This window comes from Peromyscus californicus, unplaced genomic scaffold (genome assembly GCF_007827085.1).
Source record: "Peromyscus californicus insignis strain IS unplaced genomic scaffold, ASM782708v3 Scaffold_7__1_contigs__length_154581171, whole genome shotgun sequence".
Classification (NCBI taxonomy): domain Eukaryota; kingdom Metazoa; phylum Chordata; class Mammalia; order Rodentia; family Cricetidae; genus Peromyscus; species Peromyscus californicus.
Genome location: NW_026294595.1, coordinates 4,603,649 through 4,631,081, shown reverse-complemented (window position 1 = coordinate 4,631,081; position 27,433 = coordinate 4,603,649). Strand labels below are relative to the sequence as shown.

The following is a 27,433-nucleotide window of genomic DNA, read 5'->3' as shown; positions in this document are numbered from 1 at the left end:
GGCTGTGACTGCAGGGCACTTGGCAGAAGAGACCCATGAGAAAAGTGCTTGCTGCTTCTGGAGCCTGAAGGCTGCTAGCCCCCCTCTGCCATGAGTAAGCCTCTCCCCAATTCCACCCTCCCTGTCTTGGTGCCCCCCCAGTGTGCTTGTCCTGGCATCTTCCTTCCTAAGCAGTGAGGACATTTTAAAGAGAGTCATTTTATAGCTTGTCTTAGAAATGGCAAGTGGTCGTCTGCATGTTGCATAGAGACCTAACCTGGAGTAGGGAGTTGTGGGAGGAACAAGGGCCAGATTTGGGCTCCTTCTCATTCACAGATACGTGCTGTGCCTAGAATGGCTATAACACAGGCACTGAAAAGGTGTAGATGTCACATGTCCGGCCAGCAGGGAAGGTTCACAGCCACCTACCTCCCATGGTCTCAAAAGATCAGTCAGTCATGAAGGAATTACTGCACGTATGTGTTCATGGGCCACGTCCTCAGCTTAAGGGTGCAGAGCAGACAGGGCCATCTTTTCACTGCTGACAGTCTCCAGGGTCTTCTCTCTCACATGGCCCAGTGTGCAAACCAGGTACATAGCTTTGCGGGGGGCGGGTCGTCAGGGGTCCCTGTCTCCCTGTGGCTGAAGAGAACAGTTCCCTGCCCAGTACTCTGTAGCAGTGCTGTTGAAGCCATGTTCTCTGAGCTCCAAGGACACACAGGGTCCTAAAGGGCACAAGTGGTCTGTGGCTGGGGGAGGGGGGCGGTGAAAAATAAAAAGAGAGGACGTATTCCATTCCATGCATGCCTGTAACCCTTGCTGCAGTCAGGGAAGGAGCCAGAGAGGATTGCTGGGGCTTGGTGCCTTCCAGCCCAGCTGAGAAAAAATGAGCCCCATGCTCAGGGAGACCAGGCCTGAAAGTGATAGGCAGAGGGTAATATTGGAGGACATTTGACACCGTCTTCTGGCCTCCATGCACACGTGTACACAAACACTCACACAGATACACACAAATACATTCTTTTTTTTTTTTTCTTAAAGAAAAAGACTTGAAAATTATGTGCTTGCAAAATAAAGTTCGAATTCCTCGGCACAGCCTTTGCTGACGTTGAAAGCCACTGATCACTCAGGCCAGAATTTCCCAACCAGAACTCAGGCTGTGAGGTACAGTCACACAATATGTTGTGTGCTTTTGCTGTTGTGACTATCTGGAATACACCTTCCACCTGGCCCTACTGCTGACTTGGGACATTGCCACCTTCCTTCATTCACTCCACTCATTCCCATTCATTGCCCGGGAGTTTGTATGGACCTCCGGACAGGTGGACTGTGCTGCTCCTCTCTTTAGAGTCTCTTTCCCCCCCTCCACCAACTCCCCATCCCGCCCCGAGTCCCCACAAACTTTGCAGTCATCTGCAGTGAATGTTGGTCAACTTGAAACTGAACTGAATGAACCAAGATCAAGGAATCAAAGTTGTTCCCTGTAATTCTTGTAAAGTGCCCACACAGGGGTATAGTAAATGAGTCGAGTCGACATTGTGTATTTTTATCATCTCCAGGATCCTCTCTAGATTAATTCAGCCACTGGATCTAAAAAGCCCCTCCTCAGACCCTCACCAGACCACGGGGTTAATCTATGGAGCCTGCTGCTTTCTCTTCCTTTCTTTCCTTCCTGCTTTTTTCCCTAAAGGATTAATGGTAACCCTTTTTATCTTTTATGTCTGTTGAACCTTAGAAAAAAGTTATTTTAGCAGCACTAAAGAAATGAAAGTCACTATATTTCATAAGTTTAGCCTGTGATTTTTATCAGCATAGTGATGTATGTTTGTAGCTGAGTTTACATCAAAAATTATTCTTAGGGCTTCTTGAATGAATTATGGCAAAGAGAAAGAGTCTAGAAGTAGATAAGGTTTTTGATTTCTGCAATATATTCTTTCTTTCATGTTTTTATCTCTCATAACACAAGTGTCTTCCCAGAGACTGGAACGTGTGACCAACTGGAATAATTTAGTTGTGAAAACAGAACAGACGTGTTATTAAGCAGCCTGCTTCACAAAAAGGCGTTAAGTGTGGGGAGGATAATGAAGCTATCCCCGTTCTTACTTGAGACATGTTTGTCAGAATTTTGAACAGAAAAGAAATGTTTTAAACCCTTCGAATACGGCCATTTTGCAGGGTTTATGGAGAAAGCTGCTGTCACGCCATTCATCTGGTCTTCATAAGAAACAGCTCAGGTTTAATTGATGCCACATCCCCAAAGTGTGTGAATAGCTGACTTGGCAAAGGGGCTGAGCATTTGCACGGGGAAGCGTGGAATTACAGACTGTGGAAACAGCACAGCCTGTATGCTCCTGCACCCTGCTTCTCCCTCTTAGGCCAGTGTTGAGAGAGATTTATCACTCTGTCCCTGTGAGTGCTTAAGGACCTGGAACTTAATGACTAAATAGATACAAGGCTTAAAAAAAACCTGTGTGGATAAACAGACTCAGAAGAATTCAGAAAATCTGTGTGAGAGCCCTGATTAAGGGATTAAAAGCCTTTATTATTGAGATCAGTGTGCGCTCAGTCTGGCTTGCCCCTCCTTGGGCTTTCTTGTGCTATTTTGAAGGGTTCCAACAAACATCTTTTCTTTTTAAAGTGAATGTTAATGTCTACTCTAGTGCTGAAAAAAAAACAGGGACCTTTCTGTGACACAGGAGACTTGGGCTGTGTGTCAAGGTACCAGACTTCATCCCACCAGGTCTGGTGCCCTCAAAAGAATCTTGTGCAGGTTAAGGGTCTTTAGGAAGCTGCCCATCATTAGGAAATCAGATTTAAACCTTAATAAAGTAGCTGTCATCTTTATAGCTGAGAAGCTCTCTATATCTCAGTTAAGTGGAGATCATACTCAATCTTAAGGAAGCAACAGAATAGAGGTAACCTGATTACGTTTCTTGCAATAGTATAATTTAAAGAAAATCTGATTCTGCCAATGTTGTGGTTATATTGGTGGGAGGTGTTCTGCTTTGCTTTTTTGTCCAAAACTGTTTAGACCAAATCTAGGAACTCTCTGGGGTTAGGAGCTATGGTCACAACTCTAGTAAGTAGAACCCCTGGGTACTAGAGACAGGATTCAGCTAAGACCCGGAGCTGAGCCAGCTGGACTTATTGGTGACCTCTCATTTACATGAATCTTTCTTTTCATAAGTACTTGACAAGATCTGTAAAGTAGTGTATTTAATTTACTAATTAAATTAAAGCTACTGAGTAATGATTTGTCCACATTGATTTAGCTTAAATGGAAAAGATTAGCTTTGTTGTGATCTTGAGCAGCCTTAATGGCCAAGCCAGTTAGACACAAAGGCCCCTTGTGTCTTGTGGGTCAGAGTACATAGGTAAGCCAGGCTGTGATTGAATTGCCCGAACCTCACCCTGCGTCCAGCTCTCCTCTGCCTCCCATTCTATTGTTGCACTGGGTTTAAGAGAATGTTAACGCGGTAATAGGCACAGGGCCTTCCCCATTATACGCCTTGCTATCGAACGGTTCTGCATGACTAGTTAAAGAAGATGGCAAGAAGATTAATGAAAGCCAGGCTAATGCAGAAGGGGGTACTTTTGCAAGACTTCTGCCGAGGAGATATTAGAGCTGAACCAGAGCTTGGCTTTTTCTTTATCCTGTGACCTTTGAACCTGCCTTACTGTTGAGAGCTGCCAGGGAAGTCGACATTTTGATTGATGTTGGTACACGAGTCAGTCTTTCCCATTGAATTCTACATCTGCACGAAAATAGCTTTTCCAGCAGAATTCATACTGGCTAGAGGTGATAGCCAAATTGATGGTTGAAATGCTTTTATGTAGTTTTCATTTAAACCTAAAAGCATTTGACGGTTTATTCAGTATCCAGTTTTCACAGATTGTGTGTGTTCACTTACATGCTCTTCATGGGTTTATCAACTAGAGAGAAAAACCAGCATTGGAGATGTTCAAAGGTTTGCAGACAGAGCTCCAAGCTGACTTCATGAGGAGCGAAAGCCGTTGTTGAGCAAAGTCATCACCATCCTTAAAACAGAACAATCCACCTGAGCACTCAGGGCAGCAGACTTTGAGATCTGTGTAAATCAAGCAGAACAACTGGCTGGCTTTAGAAGGCTCTAGAGGGAGCTCTGCAATTGCACCTCTGTACCCACCAGAACCCTAGTTCAGAGGCGTGCTGTAGACCCAGGGTGGAGCTCTTTGATCTTCTGAGACACTGACATTCCGTGTGAAAGGGATTGGCGTGGGCTACCTGTAAGACATCCCTCTTCATGTGTCCTCACTGACTCCCTATGTGGGATTTCATGTCTGATTGCATGGCATCCCCTGCCCCTCTCCAATAAAAGGCAGCAGGAAAGGTGGCAGAAGGGTCAGGATTGGTTTCCTAAAGTCACTTGGCACACCCCAGCCCACACCACTGACCACCCACTCTCCTTCTCCTGTTTGGTGGGGCAGCTCCAGCAGAGACCACACATCTGCACCTCCCCAACACGACAGGCACCCAAGTTCAGCTTCTGAAGAACTGCCCTGTTTTTACGTGCCCCTGAGAATGTGCACAAGAGGAATGCAGGTGAGGTGGGTGGTGGGTGTCCATGGCTATGCCTGCCATACGGCAGGCACCTGTGTTTATGCCCTGGCGGCCTACAGCCTACCTTCAGGCTCTGTTGACTTCCAGATCTAGTCTCACACATTAGAGAGTCCAGCAGTGTTAGGCTTTTTTCTGTCTGACGTGGACTCACTTCTTAAATTCCATATCAAATACGGTGAGTACTGCCTGGTGGCAGCGCAGTGGACTCTCCCAAAGTAAATGCTCCAGTTATTGGAGTGCTTTGGAGCAGATCAGAGGCAGGATGCCTCTCCTCTTAACAGATATGTTCCTGAGCCCTATTAAAAGGGGTCTTCATCTAGCCTGTCAAGGGAGTCTGCTGGGGTTTTTTAGTTTAATTACACTATCCAATTAAAACTCCTTGCTGCATTTGGATGCGCCTCTCCTTGGGCCTGAGTGGATATGACATTTACAAGGCTCGCCTTTCAAGCGGACAATAGTGTGATTGATGAGGTGCACGTTCAGTGAAGGAGGCAAGCGCCTGCAAAGTGCTGCTGAGTGTGCTCGGATTTATTTATCATCGCTTTCCCAAACCGGGGAATCCGGGGACATGGGTTTAAGCAACCAGGGGACTGCCTCAATTTCTCCAAGGATGTGGAAGGGAAAGACCCAGTGTGGCTCAGGATAAAGGTGGAAAAAAACTGTGGGCATGGGATTTCATGTGGTCAGAGGCCAGCTTCAGACCTTAGGCTCTCTGATGGCTGTAATAACCTGTAACCTTAAGCTGTAACTGCTCTTAAAGAGCCATCATTACATTCCCGGGGGCTGGTGAGCATTGGCCGGGCCCCTGAGAGCTCAGCTTTCCAGGATGTCTAGCATCCACTGCCCTCTGCTGTGGGCTGACACCTGACTGTACCACTTATGCTCCCACCTCCATTACCCAAAAGCTCCTGGCTCCCCTGTAGTCACAGCTCATGGCTTCAGCATCAGCCAGGAGCAATTGTGCATCTTCTGCAAGGGACTTGGATACATGGGAAACTTTAAAGGTTATGGTAACAAGGATTCTAAAACAACTACTGCTGTTTAACCTGGGTGTATAGTTAAGTGGAGCCACATGCTCATCTCCATACTGCCTGGCCTGTGGAGGGTCAGCCCTGGTGAAGTTAGGAGCTACATACGAGGTTGTCCTAAGAGCCAAGTTGGTTGGTGAGAAAGACACCAGTGACTGCAGTGAGGGCTTACAGGGCAGTGTGAATGTCTGTGTTGTGTGTGACTGACTGGCTGTAGTAGCCTCCACCTGCACTGTGCCAGTAAGAAGTAAAGAATGCACTGCATTAGCTGGTGTGCTGGTATTTTAGAGGAGGGGGCACGTTGTCCTCTGTCTAAGTTTTCACTGAATAGTTGCTTGGGTTTGATGGGCCCATCACAGCAAACCAGTTATCAAGGTAGAGTAGAAAATTTGCGTACATTTGCATTTCCTAGACTTTTCTTACTGTTCTCCTCAAACTCACCCTTGCTTGATTATTAGCACAAGAAGCCACAGTGAGACAGGGGAGACTGCAGACTGGTCCTGGGAACAGAAGAGCTGGGCAGGCCCTTTCCTTCTGCTTCTGCCAAGCTCCCAGGTGGAGTGCATTTATTTTAGGTTTGGTAGTAGGGGAGTTTTTGTTTGGGGGCTTTGTCTTATTTTGTTGTGGTTTGTTTGTTTCTTGTTATTTTTGAGACAGGGTCTCACTGTGCAGCCTTGGCTGGCCTGGGGAGTTCTGCGTGTGTGTTAGTTACTGTCTAGGGGTCTTGATCAGATTTGTTTTCTCTACCTGTTAAAGAATTCAAAGGCAGAGAGACTCTCCAGTGTAATGGGTGGTAGTGGGGACCTCTCAGTCACAGCAGACAGGATCAGCCTATGATAAAGAATGGCTTTTCTTAGGAGTGAGGAGACACATACACAGCGAGGCACACAGAAGAGATCTGAAAAGCTGAGGCTGGGCCTCTCCTTGAAGGCTACGTTGTTTTAAGTCTTTGGAGGAGCTTCCCCCCCTAATTTAGAGTTGGTCGGTTTGAAGAAAGACAGGATGGCTGATCAGCCCACACCTGGTGAGCAAACATGTCCTAATCCTATCTAGCCTTGAGCTTTGAGCCAGCCTATCAGCAGAAGGCCTACTGGCAGAGGAAAAGCCCACTAGGCTTTTGTCTCAGGTCAGGGGAGTAAGGAAGAAACCTGCTACCTTAGAAATTCAGCATCCTTATTGCCTAGTCATGGGCCGCCACCACCAGCACCCCATCCGTCTGCCTGTTGGGAATCTGTCTGCCTTCTGGTCCCTCGTGTAACCCAGGCTGGCCTCAGACTCACAGAGATCCGCCTGCCTCTGCCTCTGCCTCTGCTTCCAAAGCACTGGGATCAAAGGCATGTGCCACCACTTGCTCTAGGGTCCAGGCTGGCCTAGAACTCACTGTATAGCTCAGACAGGCCTTGAACTCAAGGCAGTTTTTCTTCTCAGCTTTTTTTGTTTTTTATTTTGAGGGGAGGAGGGTTTCAAGACAGAGTTTCTCTGCATAGTTTTGGTGCCTGTCCTGGATCTTGCTCTGTAGACCAGGCTGTCCTGGAACTCACAGAGATCCGCCTGGCTCTGCCTCCCAAGTGCTGGGATCAAAGGCGTGCACCACCGCCACCTGGCATATGCCTCAGCTTTCTGAGTAATGGGATTATAAGGCCTCAGTCAGGGACCATGCCCAGTTTCCAAACTGTATTTCCATAATACTAAATTCCATAAATATGTAACTCCATAATATGAAGTGTTTAGATTTTAAGTTGTCCTTAATAGACATGGAAAAAGTAACTATACTTGCATTAAGAAGAAAATTTGCCAGGTTGTGGTGACATATGCCTTTAATCCCAGCAATTGGGAGGCAGAATCAGGCAGATCTATGTGAGTTCAAGGCCAATCTGGTCTACAGAGTAAGTTCCAGGACAGGCTCCAAAGCTACACATAGAAACCCTGTCTCAAAAATGAGAGAGAGAACATTAATTCTGAAGTTCCCATACTTTTATCCTAAATGACTAGAAAACTGGACAGGCTATTTTAAATCCTACTTCAGACACTAGGAAACAGCAGCACGGGCCCATGAGCCCCAAGAGAAGAGGTGAGTGCAGTGAGGCTTCCCAGGGAAGAGTATCACCTATGGGCTGAGACAAGAGCTTGGGGGGAGTGGGGCGCCCCAGCTAGCACTTGCAGAAGGATGGAAGGGTGCCACCCTGGGAAGGGCTCTTTCTGTCTGGGCTGTCACCTGCCAGTACATGTGGTGGCACATCCACAATGTTCAGTGATGACTCTGCAGAGGCCAGGACTTGGGAATGGGCTCCACTTGCCCTCGAGAGACTACTTCTTCCCTCCCAAATAAAGCTTGAAAAGGAATCTTGAGTTTGGGAACAGAGTTCAGTGGTAGAGCACTTTCCCATGGTGTTGATTTGCATAAGAATGGCCCTCATAGGCTCATATATTTGAATACTTAGTCATCCAGGAGTAGCACTATTTGAGAAGGATTCGGAGGTGTGGCCTTGTTGGAGGAGGTGAGTATCACTAGGGGTGGCCTTGAGGTTTCTGATGCTCAAGCCAGGCCCAGCTCTTCCTCTTCCTGCTGCCTGCAGATCAGGATGTAGAACTGTCAGGTATTTCTCCAGCACCATGTCTGTCTGTGTACCACCATGCATCCCGCCATGATGACACTGTAAGCCAGCCCCAATCAAATGCTTCCTTTGATAAGAGTTTCCATGGTCATGGTGTCTCCTCACCGCAGTAGAACAGTGAGGAAGACACCCATCAGGGCTTAAGCCCCAGCTCAGTGGAAGTACAAAGGAAAGCAGCCTGGAAAGAACCAAACTGACTTACAAAGACCAGTGATCTCCCAAGGCAGCATGGCATGGATTCCTACCGTGGAACTTCATTCACAAGATCCAGAATTCAGTTAGAGGTCCAGCCATTTCAGACCTACAGAGCCGGGCATGGTGACGTACACCTGTAATGCCAGCACTCAGGAGGCTGAGGCAGAAGGATAGCAAGTTTAGGGCCAGTCTGGACTACATAATAAGTCTCTGTCACAGAAGACAAACACTGTGAATTTCAGGCTAGCCTGGTCTACAAAGCATGTTCCAGGACATCCCTGTCTCAAAAAACTTAATTAATGAATTAAAAATAGAGCCAGAAATGGCAGGTATGGCTGAATTAGCAGACAGGTATGTTTCAAAACAGCTATTAAAAATGTGTTCAAAGGGACTGGAGAGATGGCTCAGCAGTTAAGAGCTTATACTGCTCTTGCAGAGGACCTGAGTTTACTTCCTAGTGCCCATGTCAGGAAGTGAATAACCTCCTAGAACTCCATCCTCAGGGGCTCTGTGATGCCTCTGACATCCACAGACACCTGCACTCATGTGCACATACCCAAACACAGATACACATGATCATAATTAAAAATAAGATGAATATTTTTAAAAATACGTTCAAAAACTTAAAATGAAAATAATCTACCCTCCCAAAGGAGAAGAAATGTAAACTAGAGAAAAGAACCAAATGAAAATTCTAGAGCTGAGAAATCATTCTTCAATCGAAACATTCACTAATGGAAGAAATGAGGAAGAGGAGAAAGCGTTAGCTTGTAGGTTGCTCTTACCACACAACAAATCAAATTTTAGTGACTGAAAGCAACAGTTACAGTTATTATTATATAGGTTGGTGGGCAGAGTCCTGCATGGCTTTGCTTGGTGCTCTAGCTCGGAGCCTCTTTAAGGCTACAGTCTAGGTGTCTGCCAGTGGGGTATTGTGTGCCTGTAATCTCAGCACTCAGGAAGTCAACTTGGAGGCCACCCTGGGCTACATTGTAAGATCCTGTCCAAAATAGAGAGGGAGAGGGGGAAGGAAGGAGAAGGCAGGAAAAGATGTCATAGAATCTGCTTCCAAGTTCACTGAGTGGCCGCTGGCAGAATTCAGTTCTTGGGAAATGCTTTCAGATCTGTGTCACATGGCCATCACAATAGAGAGCCTCAGTAGATGACAGTGGACTCCCTCAGCGAGAATGTTAGCGAGGAGCCCTAGTCTCTTAGGACCTAACTCAGAGTGACATCCTACAGTACCTCCGTAGGATTGGTTATTAGAAGCAAGCCATAAACAGCAAGGGTTACATCCAGCCGTGAGACTCAGGAGGTGAGACTCAGGAGGTCATCGGGCCTGCTCAGAGTCTACCTACCACAGTGAGTGAGCTGCCTGCCGAGAGCAGCGGGGCGAGTCACACGGAAGCCACACTCTCCCACAGCTCTGGAGCTCTGTCTCCGGAAACAAAAAGCTTCTCAGAGTTTGATCTAAAATACCAAACCACCAATCTTGGAAGCCCTGCAATGGATAACCAGGGTAAATACAAAGAAAACCACATCAAGTCACATCATGATCAAATTGCTGAGACCCGGTGATAAAGAGAAAAATCTGAAAAGCGCCGGAAGAAAGCAGCTGTGCACACCGCAGAGCCATGATAGGAGTGATGGCCAACTTCCGCCAGAAGACAGTAAAGGGGCAGCTCTAACACACTGAAGTAATATCTGTCCAAAGTCTGAAATCTCCCAAGTGCTCCTTAGATGAAGGTAAAATAATGACATTCCAGAGAGTCAGAAAGTGAAAGTTTGTCCCCACCAAACCATAGCAAAGGACTGTGGAAGGGGAGGGAAAACTCCAGGTAGAACCCAGCTCTCCACAGAGAAGCCCCTCGAACTGCTGCCCTCGAGCTGCTGCCCTCGAGCTGCTGCCATGGCTGGCACCTGTACAGGATGTGCCAGCTAAAGGGAAGAGGCCAGGCCTTAGGGCAGGAGCACAGTCGGAGCCAGCCCACCACCTGTCTCTGGCAGCCTGAGATAAACACGGTTCCTAGGGTGATGGTTTGAGTTAATGAGGGGGAACACTAACTTAAATGGTTGTTCAGTAAATTATCTCCTCATCCTTTCGTGCAATATCCCCTCAAAAGTCGGCCAAATGTGTTCCATTACTGTATGTTGAATTTTGTGCAAAGAAGGTGGAACATTTTTGTGCTCTGGTATATCTATAATATATTTTTAACTTTGCCACAAAGTCTGAACTATCTGCTCTCTGGCTCTTTATAGAAAAAGTTTGTCTCAAAAGATGAAAGTAACAAGACAAAGGGACCCTTTCGTCCATCAGGCAGTCCCCGGGGCTTCCCGCGTGCCACCTGACTTGCAGCAGCTCTCTGGGGAGCCCGAGGTCTGCTGGACTTCATCTTGTCATGGCAGACTAGCGGACAAATGTTCCATTCTGGAAGTGAGTGGCCTGGGGCTGCACAGGGGTGCCACCCAACAAAGGTTGTGTCCTCCCTTTGCCATTGAGGTAGCTGTGCCTTCCCATGGAAGTCTAGCCCTAGCCTTGATGCAGTCTAGAGCAGTGGTTCTCAACCTGGGGGTCGAAACCCCTTTGGCAACCCTCTAATCTCCAGAAATATTCACATTACAATTCAAAGCAGTAACAAAATTATGGTTATGAAGTAGTAGCAAAAATAACTTTATGGTTGGGGGTCACCACAGCATGAGGAACTATATTAAGGGGCCCAGCTTTAGGAAGGTTGAAAACCACTGGGCTAGAGAGTTATTTTGTAACAAATTTCAAACCATGCTTGGTTTTCTGGATTTTCCACTAGAGCTTGTTAAGTGCAGGAAGTTAGAATAGAGGAGAGAGTCACCAGTTAAATAGTAAAGCGTGGGGGAGGGACAGCCGCCAAGAGCGGGTCCCAGAGTAAAATTGGATCTGTAGGTGGAGGAAGCCCAGTGCCTTTCGGTGCTACCTTTGACTACATCGTGAATAGGCTGAGCTACACGAGACCCTGTCTCAAAAGACCAAGGGAGGGGTGGCGTCTAAGGAGAGATAATAAGCACAGAGCCTGTGTAGTCTAGAGAAAATCATGATATTCAGTACTTCTGCATATGAACATGGTAAAAATAGTAATTTCTGGGCTAGGGGAATGGCTTAGTGTGTAAGAATGTTTGCTGTGCAGGCAAAATGACCTTAAGTTCAAATGCCCAGCATTAAAAACTGTATGACTGCATGTGTACCTGTACCAGAACTGTGGGAGGCAGAGACAGGAGGATCTGTGGGGCCTGCTGGCAACCAGTCTAGCGCCAGATTCATTGAGAGACCCTTTTTCAAGGGAATAGGCAGAGAGTGAACAAGCAGGCGTTGAGGGCCATTTATAGTCGGGAGTTTTTCTGTGTTTCAGCAGCTGCTCCCAAATAACCACATAGAAGCTTAATGTTAATTATAAATTCTCAGCCAATAGCTTAGGCTTGTTACTAACTAGCTCTTACAACTTAAATTAACCCATATTTCTTATCTAAGTTCTACCGTGTGACTCATGGCTAGTTACCTCATTTTGTACACATCCTACTTCCTCTGGGTCTGGCTCGAGACTCCTGTGACTTTGCCCTTCTTCCCAGCATACTCTCTGCCCCAAAAATCTTGCCTAGCCACCGGCCAGTCAGCTTTTTGTTAACAATGAGAGTAATACATATTTACAGTGTAGAAAGATTGTTCCACAGCATTTCCCCCTTTTTGTCTAATTAAAAAGGAAGGTTTTAGCCGGGCGGTGGTGGCGCATGCCTTTAATCCCAGCACTCGGGAGGCAGAGCCAGGCGGATCTCTGTGAGTTCGAGGCCAGCCTGGTCTCCAAAGCGAGTTCCAGGAAAGGCGCAAAGCTACACAGAGAAACCCTGTCTCGAAAAACCAAAAAAAAAAAAAGGAAGGTTTTTAACTTTAACATAGCAAAATTATATATAACAAAAACAGTTGAAACACGGTGTCCTCTGGCCTCCACATCAGGCATGGACAGGTGTGCATGCGGCATATGCACACACACACACACACACACACACACACACACACACACACACACACACCACACACACTGATTTTAGGTAGTTTCCTTTCCTCTTACTGGAGGAAAAGTGCATAATATGGGATTTTAATGCTTAAAATAGATAGGAGTATTTTGCACAATAGTTACCAAACTCTATACTAGAGAGGTTTGTTGTTAGCATTTAACCTCCCACAGAACCCATGTAACTGTGGTTTGTCACAAAGTCAGGGCTCTCAAAGAAGGGAATTTCCAGAGACTAGATGTGTTTCTTCTGTGTGTCTCTAGAAACTTAAAAAAAATTCAAACACTGCTTGATTGTTGAGCTCCTATAGTATTTGCTGAAAGAATATAGACACAAGGAGAATCATTCAAAGGCCTAATAAACCATTACTTGTTTCTTGTTACATTCTATTTCTTTTTGTGTTACTGGGGATTAAAACACAGAGCCTGTGCTCTCTAAGCATTTGCTCTACTGTTGAACTACAGACCCCAACCATGATTCTTAGCTCATTTCCTGAAGTCCATGGGTTTGTGCCTGGGAGTGGAGCACTTGCCCCAAGGAAAAGCACTTGTCCAGCTGTTTGAGTTGCTAGCTGAACTAGCCATTCTTTACTTGAAAACAACTGACAAACTGATTCTGAAAACTTGAGCCCTTGGTAACTGTTTTCTTAAAAGCCAGTTGAACCTGCTAGTTCAGCAGAAAGAAGTGGCTGTGCTGTATCTCAGACATGAGAGCCAGACTGCCTCAGATCCAAATTATCACCTTTGAAAACTTGTGCCTATTTCTGAGAACTTGGCTTCTCATTGCTTCTAGACTTTTCTAATGCAGTCAGTGGTGCTAAAACATGACTTCTGTCATACTGCATAAGGACAGGCTTCAGCATTGGGAGTATTTTCCAAGCTGCTGTGTGATGCTACAAACCCAGGCAAGGTGGACATACACCCAGAGGACTCTACGTCGGCATCCCCAGAGGGAGGAGCCTGCATACCCATGCTTACTGCTGCACTGTGCACATCAGCCAGGATGCCCAGGTTGCAGAGGAACCCGTATGGAAAATGGAGAATATACACAATGGGATTTTTGTGTAGCTGTAAAGAATGGAATTGTGACATTTATAGGAAAAGAGATGGAAATAGTAATTATTAGGTTAAGCAAAATAAGCCAGATTCATACAGATAGGCATTCCATATGTTTTTCTCTCATTTGCAAATTCTAGATTTATTTTCTATGTGTGTATTATCTGTATGTAAGGATGTGACTGTAGGTCATGAGACTGAAAAGGGAGCCTTAGGAGGTGATGGCCTCTTAAGGGAGGAGTGGAAAATGAGAATGTGTTGACATGATATGAAGGCAGAAGGAGGGTCATGGGGGAGCAGAGACTAGCAGGAGCAGGTAGGCAGTGGGGGCATGGGACAGTCAACAGAAGCAAAGTGTCTATGCAGATCCCATAATGAAAGCCATCACTTTTTAACCAGTTTTAAAGACTGATAATGTTTTTTTGGTTTTTTTGTTTTTTGTTTGTTTGTTTGTTTTTGTTGTTGTTTTTGCTTTTTTTGTTATTTTTTAAGACAAGAAGGAAAATTTATTCAACATGCAAGACCAACCAAGAGGGGTTTTGTTGTTGTTTTGGTTGGCTCATTGATTGCTTGGTTTGATACAGACAGGGTCTTACTACATAGCCCTGGCTGGTTAGAGGTGTACACCACCACATCTGGCCTCTAACCAGTGGATTTTAATATAACAGTAAGGAAAATTTACTAATGAGAGATTATGTTCTGTATTACAACTAACCTAAACACACACACACACATACACACTTACCAGGGTTGGTGTGAACATGAGTGAGCTATGCTGCTTGGACTGTAGGTTGAGCATACTGTAGAGTGCTCTCCTAGCGTTCATGAGGCCTTGGTTCAATGTGAAGCACATTATATACTCAAATGACAATGGCCTAATGTAGCCTAGTATAATAAAAGTAAAATAATGTTTCTGAAACCTGCTTACTAAACTTTTGGGGTAATATAAAGATTTTTCAATTTAAAAATACTTATGTTAGCTTGTGAGCTTAATTATATTTTTAATGAATAAATTTGTTTTATATTTCTCAGTTTTAGCTTCTAGCATAATAAAAATTAAGAGGTATAATCCATATAAACTAAAACTTTAGGTTCCTCTGTAATGTTTAGGATTATAAAGGGATCCTAAGACCGAAAAGTTTGAGAATTAGGATGTAAGGTCTTGAAAAACATCTTTAAATGCTTAGAGTTGAAGGATGGCAGCCAGGAAACAAAGTATGGGGAACCCTAAAGAGGGGGTGATGGATCCAGACCTGGTGGTGATGCTGGTGGTGTTTGGATGGATTTGAGACATAGCCTTGCTCTGTAGCCCAGGCTGGCCTCAAACTCCACATAGTCCTCCTGCCTTGCCTCCTGAGAGCTGGGATTATAGGGATGGGCCACCAGCCCAGGTAGATGGTTGGACCTGGAGAAGATAGGATCAATGAGGACATAGTCAAGATCTGGGTGAGGGTGTGGCCACAGCCAGAGAGGGCTGGACATGTAAGAACTGGCCAGGGACGAGTCCTAGTCTTGGTGTGCAATGACACCTCCTGCTGTACCAAGAGCTTTCACTTGAAGGAAGGACGGAGCATTTGTGTATTATTTTGTCTTTTCTTTTTATTATCCAGATTAAATATTGCATGATGAGCTGACTTTAACTTCTCTAGGCATGAGGACTTAACAGATGGGCCCAGATACCTCAGAATCCATTGTGTTGGTTGCACAGCTGTTTGTATTGGACCCAGACCTGAAGTATCAGACCATCAAAGCCATGCCTTCAAATGTGGCCAGGACACAGTTTTTTCTACTGTGAGAGTGGAAAAGTTAATACTTCTTTTTATTTATTTTTTTTTTTACAATTTTTTTTCGAGACAGAGTTTCTCTGTGTAGCTTTCTTTTTATTTTTTATTATTTTTGTTTTGTTTTGCTTTTGTTTGTTTCTTTGTTTCGAGACAGGGTTTCTCTGTGTAGTTTTGGAGCCTGTCCTGGAACTCACTCTGTAGCCCAGGCTGGCCTCAAACTCACAGCTCTGCCTCCCGAGTGCTGGGATTAAAGGCATGCGCCACCACCGCCTGGCCTTAATACTTCTTTTTAAATGCAAGTGAAACTGGAAATGGGCATCAATTTCTGGACTTGCAGTTCTGACTAATCATGAGTTCAGTCTGCCAATATCACAACTTCCATGGCCAGTGCATAGCTACCCCTCTTCCCAGCCAGAAGTGACCCTCCTCCCCCATGTGTCCAGCAGATACAGTGACTCAGCTCTCTGCCTTTAAAGGGAGATGCATGTGGTGTGAAGAGCACAACTCAACCCCTGGGAACCTCTGATACCTGGAGAAGGGTCTGAGGCAGACACCCCTGCTCCATCGTCAAAGTGTGAGTGAGAGTACTCACAGGATCCATGCAGAAGCTAAGTAGGTCAGATGCAACCTGTGTGTCAGAGGGCAGAGGTCACTGTGCTCTGGTTCCTCTCTCACCGTAGTGTGCTCAGCTGGCAACTCAAGCTGAGGCCAGAGAACAGCCAGAGCTACAGAAGGTAAAGCCAGAAAGCAAGCATTGTCTTGGACACTTCAATCTCAGCACTCAGAACATAGAGGCAGGAGGATCAGGAGCTCATGGCTAGCTGCAACTACATAGCAAGTTTGAGGCTAGCCTAGGCTACATGAAACTGTGTCTCAAAACAAAATAAGTAGAGGCAGTGAGTGCTGTGCCCAAAAGAAAGTGTGCTACTGTCCATTTCCCCAAGAAGTTCAGTGTGGTTTTCCATGCCCTTCTAGACAAGGGATTAGAGAAGGTCTAGCCCCAGAAGCAGAGTGTTTCTGTCTGTTCTGCCATAAAGAGACTGAGAACCAGCCTCCTTTATGGTACTGTTATTTCCTAAGTAGCCAAGGTGCCAGCAGAGCCCCAGAGTGAGGCATAGTTCTTATCACTGGTTGGGGTGATATGCAGCCATTGAAAGAGAAGTTACGGAGACTAGTACAGCAGAGATGGGCTGTAACAAAGGGTTAAGTTAAAAAAACAAAACTAGCTAGGCAGTGGTGGCCCACGACTGTAATCCCAGCACTCAGAGGCAGAGGCAGGCTGAACTCTGTGAGTTAGAGGCCAGCCTGGTCTACAGTGAGTTCCAGGCCAGCCAGGGCTACACAGAGAAACCCTGTCTCCAACAAAACAAAACAAAACAAAACAAAAACTCAGATTTCAGTAAATCATGTGAAACCATGAAGATGGCTAGAAAAGCCCCCATGGGTGTGACTGTGCTGTATTGCTGGAGTTAAGAGGTAAAATATGGAGGTTTTTCCTTTGTCTTCTGAATGTTGAGCAATTTTAGTATTTTTATAATTCCTGTAATTGAAAAGGAATGAAAGAGATTCCAGCTCATTTTGGTGTTCTCTTCAAGTGTGGCACCAGGAGTTTTAGGCAGAGGTGGCTGTGAGCTGATACCAAGTGTCATCCTGTTGGTCTGACAGGTATGTCAGCAGAGACCCCTCCCACTCCAGGAGCACTTCCCTACACAGCAGGATCTAAGTGGCTGCCCCATCCTGAGACAGCAGCAGCCTTGTTTTAGTGAAACTAGAAACAGAAGACACATTACAACAGAAGGCTCAACGTCTCTGCTCCTGAGAGCTGTGCTGTAATCACCCTCTTACTGCTCTGGTCCATCTTCTCTGGTTCACTTTAAAACTGTGAATGTAGAGACACATTTACATACACAGGGTTCCATTTCAATATTCAGAAGCAAATGTCTCAGTAGCTCCCCCAGGCATGTGACCAGTGCCTAGAGGCCACATTTACCTCATTATGCTGCATGTTATTCCTATGGTGTGTAAAGGCAAGTTGGCTCAGAAAAGGCCCAATTAAAACCAAAGCCTTCAAAAGTGTGTTACCTGGATAGCAGTTCTGTCAATTGTTAGAGTCACCCTCACTGAGCCCTTCCTCCATATAGGAGGTTGCAAGCTAGAATCGTGTCTCTGTGATAATGTGCTGAGACCACAGGCGGCTGGGACTGCAGCCCACATCTAACTTTGGGCTTGAGGTCTGACTCTGGGGTGCCTGCCTTCTGTAGCATCTCAGGCCTCTGTCTTGCTTCATTTCCAAGTGGAATTTAATGCTTCAAACTAACTTGAATGCTAGATTTCCGTGAGTAGTTTTTCCTCAGCTGATATTTTTACAGAGACAGCATGCAGCTGTGGCTTACCCCTTTCTATGAAAACTGGTGGTTTTCTTTGGATTTCCAAGTGTGACCTGTCTACCTGGTCCCTAATGCTCATGCCTTATGGGCTGCCACTCTCATTTGGTGCCATTTCCCCCCTTGCTCAGGGTAGGCATTGAGTTGCTATGGCATCAAAGGATGCAAGAGCAGACTTCTCAGTCCCAGCTCTGATATCAGTGAGTTCTTCCCAGTCACCTACGGTGAAAGTTTACCATGTAGCACAAATCATTTATGTTTTATTGACAGATCCGTGTCAGTCAGTGTGTCACACTTAAGATGCACAGGTTGGCACTAGATGGCACTGCCAAATGTGAGTTCTGTTGACTCTGATGTCCAAGCCTGCCCACCGTGGCCTTCTCTTAAGTCAGCATCCATTCTGCCCCTCTCCAGCTCAGTGCCACATGGACAGCCACCTGGCCACTAAACTCTCGGAACCCTAGGGAAGCACCCCAAATACAGTTTTCTATGTATGCCACTCCCCTGTTTCAGTCCCACTAGTGGCCCCATCAGCTGTTACGTCTAGGCCTCGGCAGTCCCTTGGGTCTGCTCTGACCCCCTTCAGAGCCAGTTTTCCAGCACTATGTACCTTCCTTACCCAGCATCCTTTGTCATCCATAAAAACCGCCCTGAGGGCCCTTCCCCATACCAGACAAGTCACCTTACCTCTGTATCTCCATGGCATCCTCTGTAGTTAGGACCCTCCTAACAATGTCACACTTGATCCCACTCGTTTCCCTGTCCCTTGCCTTACTGGTCCTCTGGCAGAATCTGGGACAGCAAAGCCTGGAGACTGGAGTGAAGGACCTCCAGGCCAAACCTCTTGGAGGCAAATTACCCCTTGTCCTGTAGTTCAGCATGGGTGAAAATCTGACCACTGTCCTTGGCCTGTGCTTGGACCCCAGGCTCTGGCCCATGGCTGCTTGCTGTGGCTACCCACCAGCCTCAGCTCAGTTACAGATGGTTAGCTTGAGTCTGGGGTTGCTCAAGAGGGCACAGCACTGTGTCAGGGCCCTTCCTATTCCCCTCAGTGGGGTGACTGCTTCCACTGCCAAGGGCAAGCAGTCAAGCCCAGGAGAGTGGGCCCTTCTTCATTCCCACCTGCCCCCCCCCCCCCGCCCCAGTTAGACACTGGAGTGAGAACTGGAAACAGGCAAGGGAAACACATATTCCAAAACCAACAAAAAGAGGTGTCGGGGTCCAGGGGTTAAGGCCTCTGGTCATTGAGATCTGGCTAACAATGACTTGTTTTTACACCCAACTCCTGTGCAGACCAACCCCAGGCTTCCCTCTGTGAGCCCACAGTTGACCAGCTGCGTGGTGCTGCAGTCCCCAGTGTCAAGGCTTCTCTCCCAGTCTCAGGCCTGTGCACTGCACTTCACATGTCCTGTGTAATCTGACTCTGCTGAAACTACAGGACATTTTTAATAACGTCTCAGCTCCTCAAGTATGCCACTGGCATCTTGAGGGTTTGTCAGTGACAGGCGGAAGCAGGTGGTGTAGACGGTGCAGGAGATCACTTATCAGAGTGGTCAGTGAACCCGGAAGCTTCAGGTCTGCAGGCCTCCCTAAGACCTTCTGGTCCATTCTAGCCCCAGGCCGTGATGTCTGTGTCATGGCCAGGTGTCCACAGTAAGGCCTCCTAGGGGAGTGTCTCTGTCCTTCACAGCCCTGTGTCCTTCATGGATAGCTCTGCTTGGTCACGGCATGGCCAACAAATGTGTCTGCATTGTTCTTCCACAAGATGATGTCACCAAGAACTGAGAGTTCACTTCCCTATCAAAAACAAGTCATTTATACATTAATGGAATGATTAGTTTCCCAGTCAAGAATTCTTACATTTTAGAGCCACAATTTCAAATCAAGCCTAATGTGTCAAGTAACTGAAAGTGAAGGGTTTTTTTAAAGAAATTATTAGCTATTTTTTTCAATATAGGATTTATAGTCCCAATTAGTATCTTGTAATGATGTTTCCAGGATAAAATACCAGCAGCTCAACTTTTCTGGCCACAAATGTATAGCATATATCAGTTTATTTTTGGAGATCTGAAAAATTAGCTACTGTAAATAAAGTCCCCAGAAGACTTCTCCGGGAAGGAGAGGAGCTTCCAGTAATGTGGGTGACATGTTATTAATTAATAACGTGACCAGCCACTGCTTCAATTACAAGGACAACGGATGAGGAGGCCTAGTGGGTTTGTGTGGCCTGGGGAAGCCTGTGGCTGGGGCCTGCAGGCCTCTGTGTCACGTGCCCAGAGCTCTTGGGCTGGCAGATCCCGTGAGCAGGACCATGTCTTCAGTGCACCTTTGGTTGCCATTGTTGGAAACTAGCGTCAAGACAACTGGGGAAGAAGGAAGAGCTGCCTGGAAGGGCCCTGGGTCTCGCAGGTCCCAAGGCCAGCCATGTGTAGACCAACTGGGAAGTCTCCCATAGGGCTGAGGCCAGGAACCCCAAAGAGTCTCCTCTTAGCCTGCCCTTCTGAAGGTCACACTTACTGGCATCTCTGGCTCCATTTAGAATTGGGGACCTGTCTGGCCTGTGTGTGCCATCAAGTTCAGACAGGATTATAGACAGCTACAGGCAGGCAAAACAAGAAACAGCCATGTACAGTGGGGCGGCCACACAGGAGGAGCATCCAGGAGACACCAGAACTCTCCTACGCAGGTCATGGTGGAGGATGTCTTGGGGCAGGGAAGAGCCCATACAACATAGGCTGGACATGGGGTGGCGTGAGGCTGGACCGAGCAACAGCCAAGAAGTGAGGTTATTAACTAAAGGGATTGGTTGGAAGGGAGTGGGAAGAATTTAAATCCAGGTGGATGGCACCGTAAGGTTGGCTATGTGTTGCCTACAGAACAGCACTCCACCCCATTCTTCCATGGCCTTTAGGAGCAGTGTCCTAGCAGGAGCCAGAGCTTGGGAAAGGCAGGCTGCTGCTGCTGCTCGTTCCTGTTAGCTTATTCAGTTTAAGCAGTCACTTGGCTTGTAGAGTAATTCGCTTGGGGTGAATTGGCCTTCTGCCTTCAAGATACCAGTGCTTTGGTACTGACCCTATAAAAACAGTACTGTTAGGAAGACCCTCCTGAGGTACATTCCTCAGCATTGTGCAGAGGGGACCTGGACTGTTGAGTCTTCATTGTCTGCCTTAGATCCATTCTGTGATGAAAAACCCAGCCATCCTAGGGAACATTGCTGTCCAACCTCCACGTGCTCTTGCTCCTATCTGGACCAGGGAGGACACACGGGGTACCCCACCTTCCATGGTGACTCACCAGGACCCTCCCCTCTCTCCAGGTCACGCAGTATTTAAGCTCACGTATTTAAGCAGTCATGACTATAAGCACCTCTACTTCGAGTCTGATGCAGCCACAGTCAGTGAAATCGTGCTCAAGGTGAGTCCAGTGTGGCCTTTAACCCAGGGGTGGGAGGGTGGGGTTCCACCTGGGCTAGTCTCAGGCCAGGGCCACACCAGCCTTAGCCAAAGCAAGACTCCTGCTTCCTTCCAGCCCCCAACGGCCTGGTTCTTCCTCTAGGCTTTTTACCTTTCATGTACCACTTACTTTTCCCAGCCACTGTCAGGAGCCCCTTGAGGCTCAGGAGCCAGCTGAGGAGACAGTAGTTTTGAGTCACTGAAGGTGATTTTTCCCAACCTGTTCAGAGCATGCCAACTGGGGCTAGCCTGGTAGGAAGCTCAGCTCACTCACCCTTTGCCAAACTAGCGTTCAACTGCCTCAGCAATGGTTACTCTGTCTCTAGAGGGCTCTGCCTCATCAGGGGAGACAGACCAAAGTAGAAATTACAATGCAATACTGACAGTCACAGAGATGCTATGTGGGTCTGTAAAGGGAAGCTGGCTGACATTGCCCTGGGTAAACAGGCAGATTCACAGCAGCCTGGGAAGGGGCCAGGCAGCAAGCTGGGTTGCCAAGAGGCTACATCCACATCATGGGTCTTGTTGATTCAGGAGCTCTAGGGCAGGACCTGGGGTTGGCCCCCTTCTCTGAAGCACCCTGTGCCACTCAGGCCTCTGATCTCTGTGGCACAAGCCAACCAGAATGCCTCCCAACCAGCACTCCTTTCCCCAGGGAAGTCCTCCACAGTTAACAAGTAGAAGAAACAGTGCTGAGGAGTGAGAAGGAAGACGGCCTCCCTACCCTGTGCTTGGTGACCCTTATACAAGCTCTGGCTTTGTTTCCCTACTTGTGAGGTGACCATCAGGGTATCTCCATTGCCCCCACCTGCAAGGGACTGCTCAGGTGTCAAGTAAACCAGATGAGATTCATGGCCCCTCTGGATCATTCTCTCATGAGAGAAGCAGTCAGGTGGTAGTGACAGGAGCTGAGCTCCCCTTCAGAGTTCCCACTGAATCTCGGCAAGTCTGAGGTGGGCCCAGGAAGGTGTTCCCGTTGCCTGCATGAACAAAAAACCCAGAGGAAAGGGGGCTGTGCTAGGGCGGTGACTCTGGTACATCGGCAGGACCAGAAATTAACCGTGCATGTGGCCGGTTCTGAAGTGTGTGCTTGCTGTCCCCAAAATGCCCTGGCTTGACATGAATACCGCAGTTCAAAGACCTCACGGCCACCCGAGAAATCTAAAGGATAAAGCTTCTGGGAGGACAGTTGAGGACAAGACACAGTGTCATGGGCAGATGGGGAAGGTCACAGGCCATGCTGACCAGAGCCCCCAGGGGACCAGGGTGAGGATAGCGCCCACTCAGCAGACTCCCAGCAAGCCAAGAGTTACTTGGCAGGCCATCACAAGACCGTCCAAGGAGCTTGTGCCAGGTGTTTGGAAAGTGGGTAAAAAAAATATCGCAGTCCCCCACTTCATCAAGGCCTAGACTTATTTTTATAGCAAGCATTAAAATATTCAAGTCTTGAGAAGGGTTCTAGTAAAATTATAATCCTGTGTTTGACATCAGAATAATTTTCACAAGAGCAGATTGATGACAGAAACACAGGTTTATGACTTCAGTATGAGACTGGAAGATCAAGTACAGAGAAATCATTTGACAGGGCAGAACGCTCCCTTAGTGCAGACGCTTCTCTGCGAGGCCCCCCACCCCCCACCCCCTAGCCTGCCTCCTACCCTGTAATGCCTGTGTGCGTCTCAGGGTGTTTGTAGAGAGATCACATCATCGTGCACTCAGAGGGCTTCATCCCAGAACCTGACTGGCTCACAACTAATGATCATGGTCCTGAAGGCTGAATTTCACTCCTCCTGCCCCGCTCTCAGAGGGTTAAACTCCAGCTTTTCCGACATTCCCTTCACGTTCGTACCCAGGGCTGTGTGAGCTTTGTACCTGAGCTCGGCTACCAAGGCCCTGGCCGGCTCCAGAATTGACAGGAATGTTAAATCAGGGCCTCTTTAGGGTTCATCTCAGACTCAAGTAACATGTCAAGAGCTTAAATGAGAGTTTAGACCAAAATTAAGAGCCAAAGGCTGGTGCCAGTGTGGCCGTCACAGAGGCTTTCTGTAGGACGATGCAGGAACCCCTCAATAGAGGCTGAATAGCAGCTACACCTAGGGTGTCTCATGTGCCATATCTTATCTCACCCTCCCAACTTTCCTCACAGTGTAGACATCATTGTCCCCATTTAATAGATGAGTAGATGGAGGCCCAAAGTCTCAGAGCATGGGCAGAGCCTCACTGGAGGCCTTTCTGCTCAGGGCTGCCCTCTACTCATTCTGATACGCTGGAGCCACACAGTGCTCAGTCCCTCATTCTGCCAGGCTCGAGATGAATCTCTGAGGAACCGTTGGGCTCTTCACACTGGGTTCTTCTGTGATCGAGTGATGGGGGCTGTGGCTTTATTGACCATGAAAACTCCCTATATTTTTATGCCTTAAGCTGTAAAGTGCATCGAAAGTAAACCACTCCGTAGTGCATAAAATCGGCCCGTTTTAAGCCACAGCATATTAACCAGCTAATGGCAGACCAAAGGGCGTTTTTATCTTTTGATTATTACATTAATCTTGCATTAAAATTATCTATGTGATTATCACAAAGTACTGAAGATAATAAATTTCGGAAATAGTTGGCTTGTTAAGGACCATTTTAAAATGTTTTTGTCAAATTAAACATGCCAAAAATACACTGCAAACACTGGTCCGCTGAGTACAGACGGTATAAGGCAAAGATGGCATTTACCAAGTAGAGACTGCCTCCTGCCATCCCCACACCTTGTCCACACTGTCCCAGATCACGCTCCCCAGCCTACATCCTGATTTATGGCTCTCAGCTGGTAACTTGGCAAGGCTGTGGCCGAATGAGGCAGGCCTTCTGTACCCGTGCGCTAGCCTGTGCTTCCCACTGTTGATGACTAGCACAGAAAGTGTGGAGGGACATTGTCAGAGACTCGGTCTGTGCAGCTGCCCTCCTCCAGAGCCCTCAGCTGCCTTCTCCAGCCCGAGATTCAGCTTTCGAGCCAGGACTTTGAAAAGTATGAGAGTGAAAGAATTTATGTTTTCACAAAAAGCCCAGGCAGAAGACAGAGAGCCGTGAAGGAAACCATGTCCGAAGGGGCACAGGTGGCCCTGAGAAAACACACACTCCAAACGGAAGTCCACCCTGACTTCCGACCTCAGCCCTCTGCAGCCTCTCAGCCTCTCCTTTCTTACTGGCTCTGGCTGGTGGGGTGCAGTGGACATTGGAGGGAGTCCCATGCCAGGCTGTCAGGAGGCTGAAGGGGAGCTTTGTTGTGACGTCACCCACCACATTTTTCAGATGTGGAGGCCAGGGGGGGTCATGTGACAACCAGGGCTGTAGAGCTGGCTGGACGAAGCTGGGAGTGGGGCGTTCTGGGAGGCAGCCCACACCACGTGACTGAGCAGCCTGCACTGGCCTCCTGTCCACTGTAAAGCAAGGGCCTCATGCTGGCCTGCCGGGCTGCAGTGGCAGAAGCAGCTAGTCCAGGGTCACCAGCCCAAAGCAGGTCCCTTCCACCCCATGCTCTGGCCTGGGTGAATAGCCGGTGCTGCCAAGTGACAGCCATGTCCTCTTGCTCTCTAGGTCAACTACATCCTGGAGTCACGAGCGAGCACTGCCCGGGCTGACTATTTTGCTCAAAAACAAAGAAAACTGAACAGACGTACAAGCTTCAGCTTCCAGAAGGAGAAGAAATCAGGGCAGCAGTGACACTGGCCTCCAATCTGTTGCCACAGGCCAGCTTGTCTGCAGGGCCAGGTGCCCAGAGTCCACCTTCATCCTGCAGTGCCTGAGCTCCCAGGCATAGGGCTGCTGGGCTCTAGGGGGAGGGAGGTGGAGAGGTAGGGGGTGCCCTACTCTGGAGTCCGGGGACATTGCCATTGGACTGAAACCTGGCAATGGCTTTCAGTAGCAATGCCCCGGAGCCAGACCGCCTCCTAGAGGAGCCCCGCCGTGCTCGCCGCCTGGCAGTACCACCCAGGATGTATATAGCCATGCCAGATATCTCCTTGCAACTTGATCACATTTCTTAAAGCAGACAAGGAACAAAAATGTACATTTCTTTTTTTCCTTTTAATAAACAGGTGTACTCTTTATCATGGTTGGTATGATGGACCATTTTTGGGGGGCAGAGGATTGACTATATTATCTTCTTTAAAATCTGTTCCTGTATTGAACAGGCAGGTTGCAAAAGCTGTGGTTGGAGTTCTCAGAAGCAATGTTTAGGGTTTAGCCAGTAGTTAACTATGCCATTTGTTTAAATGAGTTCATTTGCTTTGAGAATAGCATCTTACAGAAGTTAGGAACGAGGGCCGTGCGTGCGTGCGTGCCTATCATTTTCCCCTTCAAAGGCCTTCTCAACATGCCAGCGCCTGTGACCTGAGAGACAGGTGCTGGTAGGATAGTATGACAGACAGTGTGTCTCCAGGTACTGCGTTCCTAGCCAGAGTGGTCTCTCATTTCCTCAAAACAAGTATAAGACGGTCAACCTGAATCCAGAAGAGTCTGCCTCCCTGGCTCTGGAGCCTGTTTCCTACCCTCTTCCCGGTGCCTGCTGAGAGAGTTGTGTTGGGGAAAGGGGAGTAGAGGGGAGCCCATGTCCTTGCACCCAAAGCCCTGAGCAGAAAAGGCAAGGTACCCAGCACCCTGACACCACACCTCTGACTACACCAGATGCCTCTGCAGACCTCACCATGGTCCCTCCTGTGACAGCATCTTCTCATACTGTCCTGGGCCAGTGCCGTGGGCTGATGTCTCAAACACCTCTGTTTAAAACATTTTTTAAATCATTGTGTTTAAGCATCTCAGAGTCAAGTGTGTTTCCTTGCAAAGGGGTCATCTGAATGAATGTCTCTCTTATTCTGATCTGTTCAGACAGCAGGGGCACCCTTTTCTAATGTCTTCCATTCCTATCTCCCCAAAAAAGAAATATTATTTGTAGCTTGCTGTGTATTTGAATTTTTAGCAATTTTATATTTAGATATCTTTGAAATGTAAATGACTAATTTGGTCATTAAATCTTGTCATGTATTCAATATTAAAATACTAAAATAAAAGTCATAAATACCCTCTTGTATATTGCTTTGAATTCCTAAAGCCTTGAGTCCGCAATGCTGAGATGGCGATGCCATGGGTCTTCTGGGGTGATACACACTGGCAGTCGATTTCCCAGCCATGTTAAACTGTACACAAGCCACATCTGGTCCTCCCTTTACTCCAGGGACACTGGGATCGTGGGCTCTGCTCTCCACAACTGGTGGTATGTGGTTCTCAGCTGGCTAGGGTCTCTGGGGCTTGAGTCGCCTGATGTCCCAGTGCAGGTGCTACATTAAGTGAGCTGTGATCAGGGAATCTTAACTCCTCGGGGTCACTGTGAGCCAGCCTGCCGGTCATTGATGTTTGCTAGTCTTGAAGATGCTTCCCTGGCCTTGATGGGGGAGTCTGGCCAGCCCCATCTCAAGTTCATTCTTGTATAGCTGGTCTCTGAGCCTCTGCCAGCACCTCTGGCTACAGTGCTGACAGGCCCCATGCTTTCTCTGTTGGCCAATTTGGTCATCCTAACTCCCTGTCACCTGCTGGCTTCTGTGGCCAGAAGTCCTCCAGCTCAGGGGCATGGTTCACACCCAGCAATATGTGGCTGTGCTCTATTGTGTTCCTTTTCCCAGCTATGAGCTGGCAGCTGACCTACACATCTATGTCTTCATGGAGTCAAAAGTGGGAGGTAGCCCCACTGGCCATATCCCTGCCAGCTGCTTTTAGGGACTCACTATCTCCTCAGATCCACCCACATGCAGGCATACACACCTATACATAATTAAAAATAAATCTCTTAAAAAAAATTAAAAAGAGGAGGTCAGGTTCATGACAGGGGAACCCACAGAGACAGCTGACTTGAGCTCATGGGAGCTCAGACTCTGGAGCTAGGGAGCCTGCATGGGACCCACCTAGGCCCTCTGCATGTGGGTGACAGTTGTGTAACTTGGTCTGTTTGTGGGGTCCCGAGGAGTAGGATCAGGACCTGTCTCTGGCTCATGAGCTGGCTTTTTGGAACCTATTTCCCATGCTGGGATACCTCACCCAGCCATGATGCAGGGAGAGGAGCTTGGTCTTGCCTCAACTTGATATGCCAAGTTTTGTCGACTCCCATGGGAGGCCTGCCCCTTTCTGAAAGGAGGAGGAGTGAATGGGGAGAATAGACAGGAGGTGGGGGGGGAGAGGAAGGAGGGGAAACTGTGGTTGGTATGTAAAATAAATGAAAAAATTGAATATAAATAAATAAGAATGGGCTGGGCTCCTTGTGCT

General features: G+C 47.5%; 1 protein-coding gene across 6 annotated transcripts in view; it reads left to right on the top strand.

Annotated features, from left to right (window-relative positions):
• Mapkap1 (MAPK associated protein 1) overlaps positions 1-26,207 on the top strand; it is a 216,499-nt gene extending 190,292 nt beyond the window's left edge. For 5 of the 6 annotated variants that reach the window (XM_052726308.1, XM_052726309.1, XM_052726307.1 and 2 more), the window contains 2 exons: positions 20,998-21,095; positions 24,716-26,207. In XM_052726308.1, the coding sequence (XP_052582268.1) occupies positions 20,998-21,095; positions 24,716-24,841 (224 nt within the window). In that variant the 3' untranslated portion in view covers positions 24,842-26,207. The remainder of the gene's footprint in view (positions 1-20,997; positions 21,096-24,715) is intronic. The other variant, XM_052726310.1, reaches the window with a different exon arrangement.
• Positions 26,208-27,433: the final 1,226 nt, after the last annotated feature.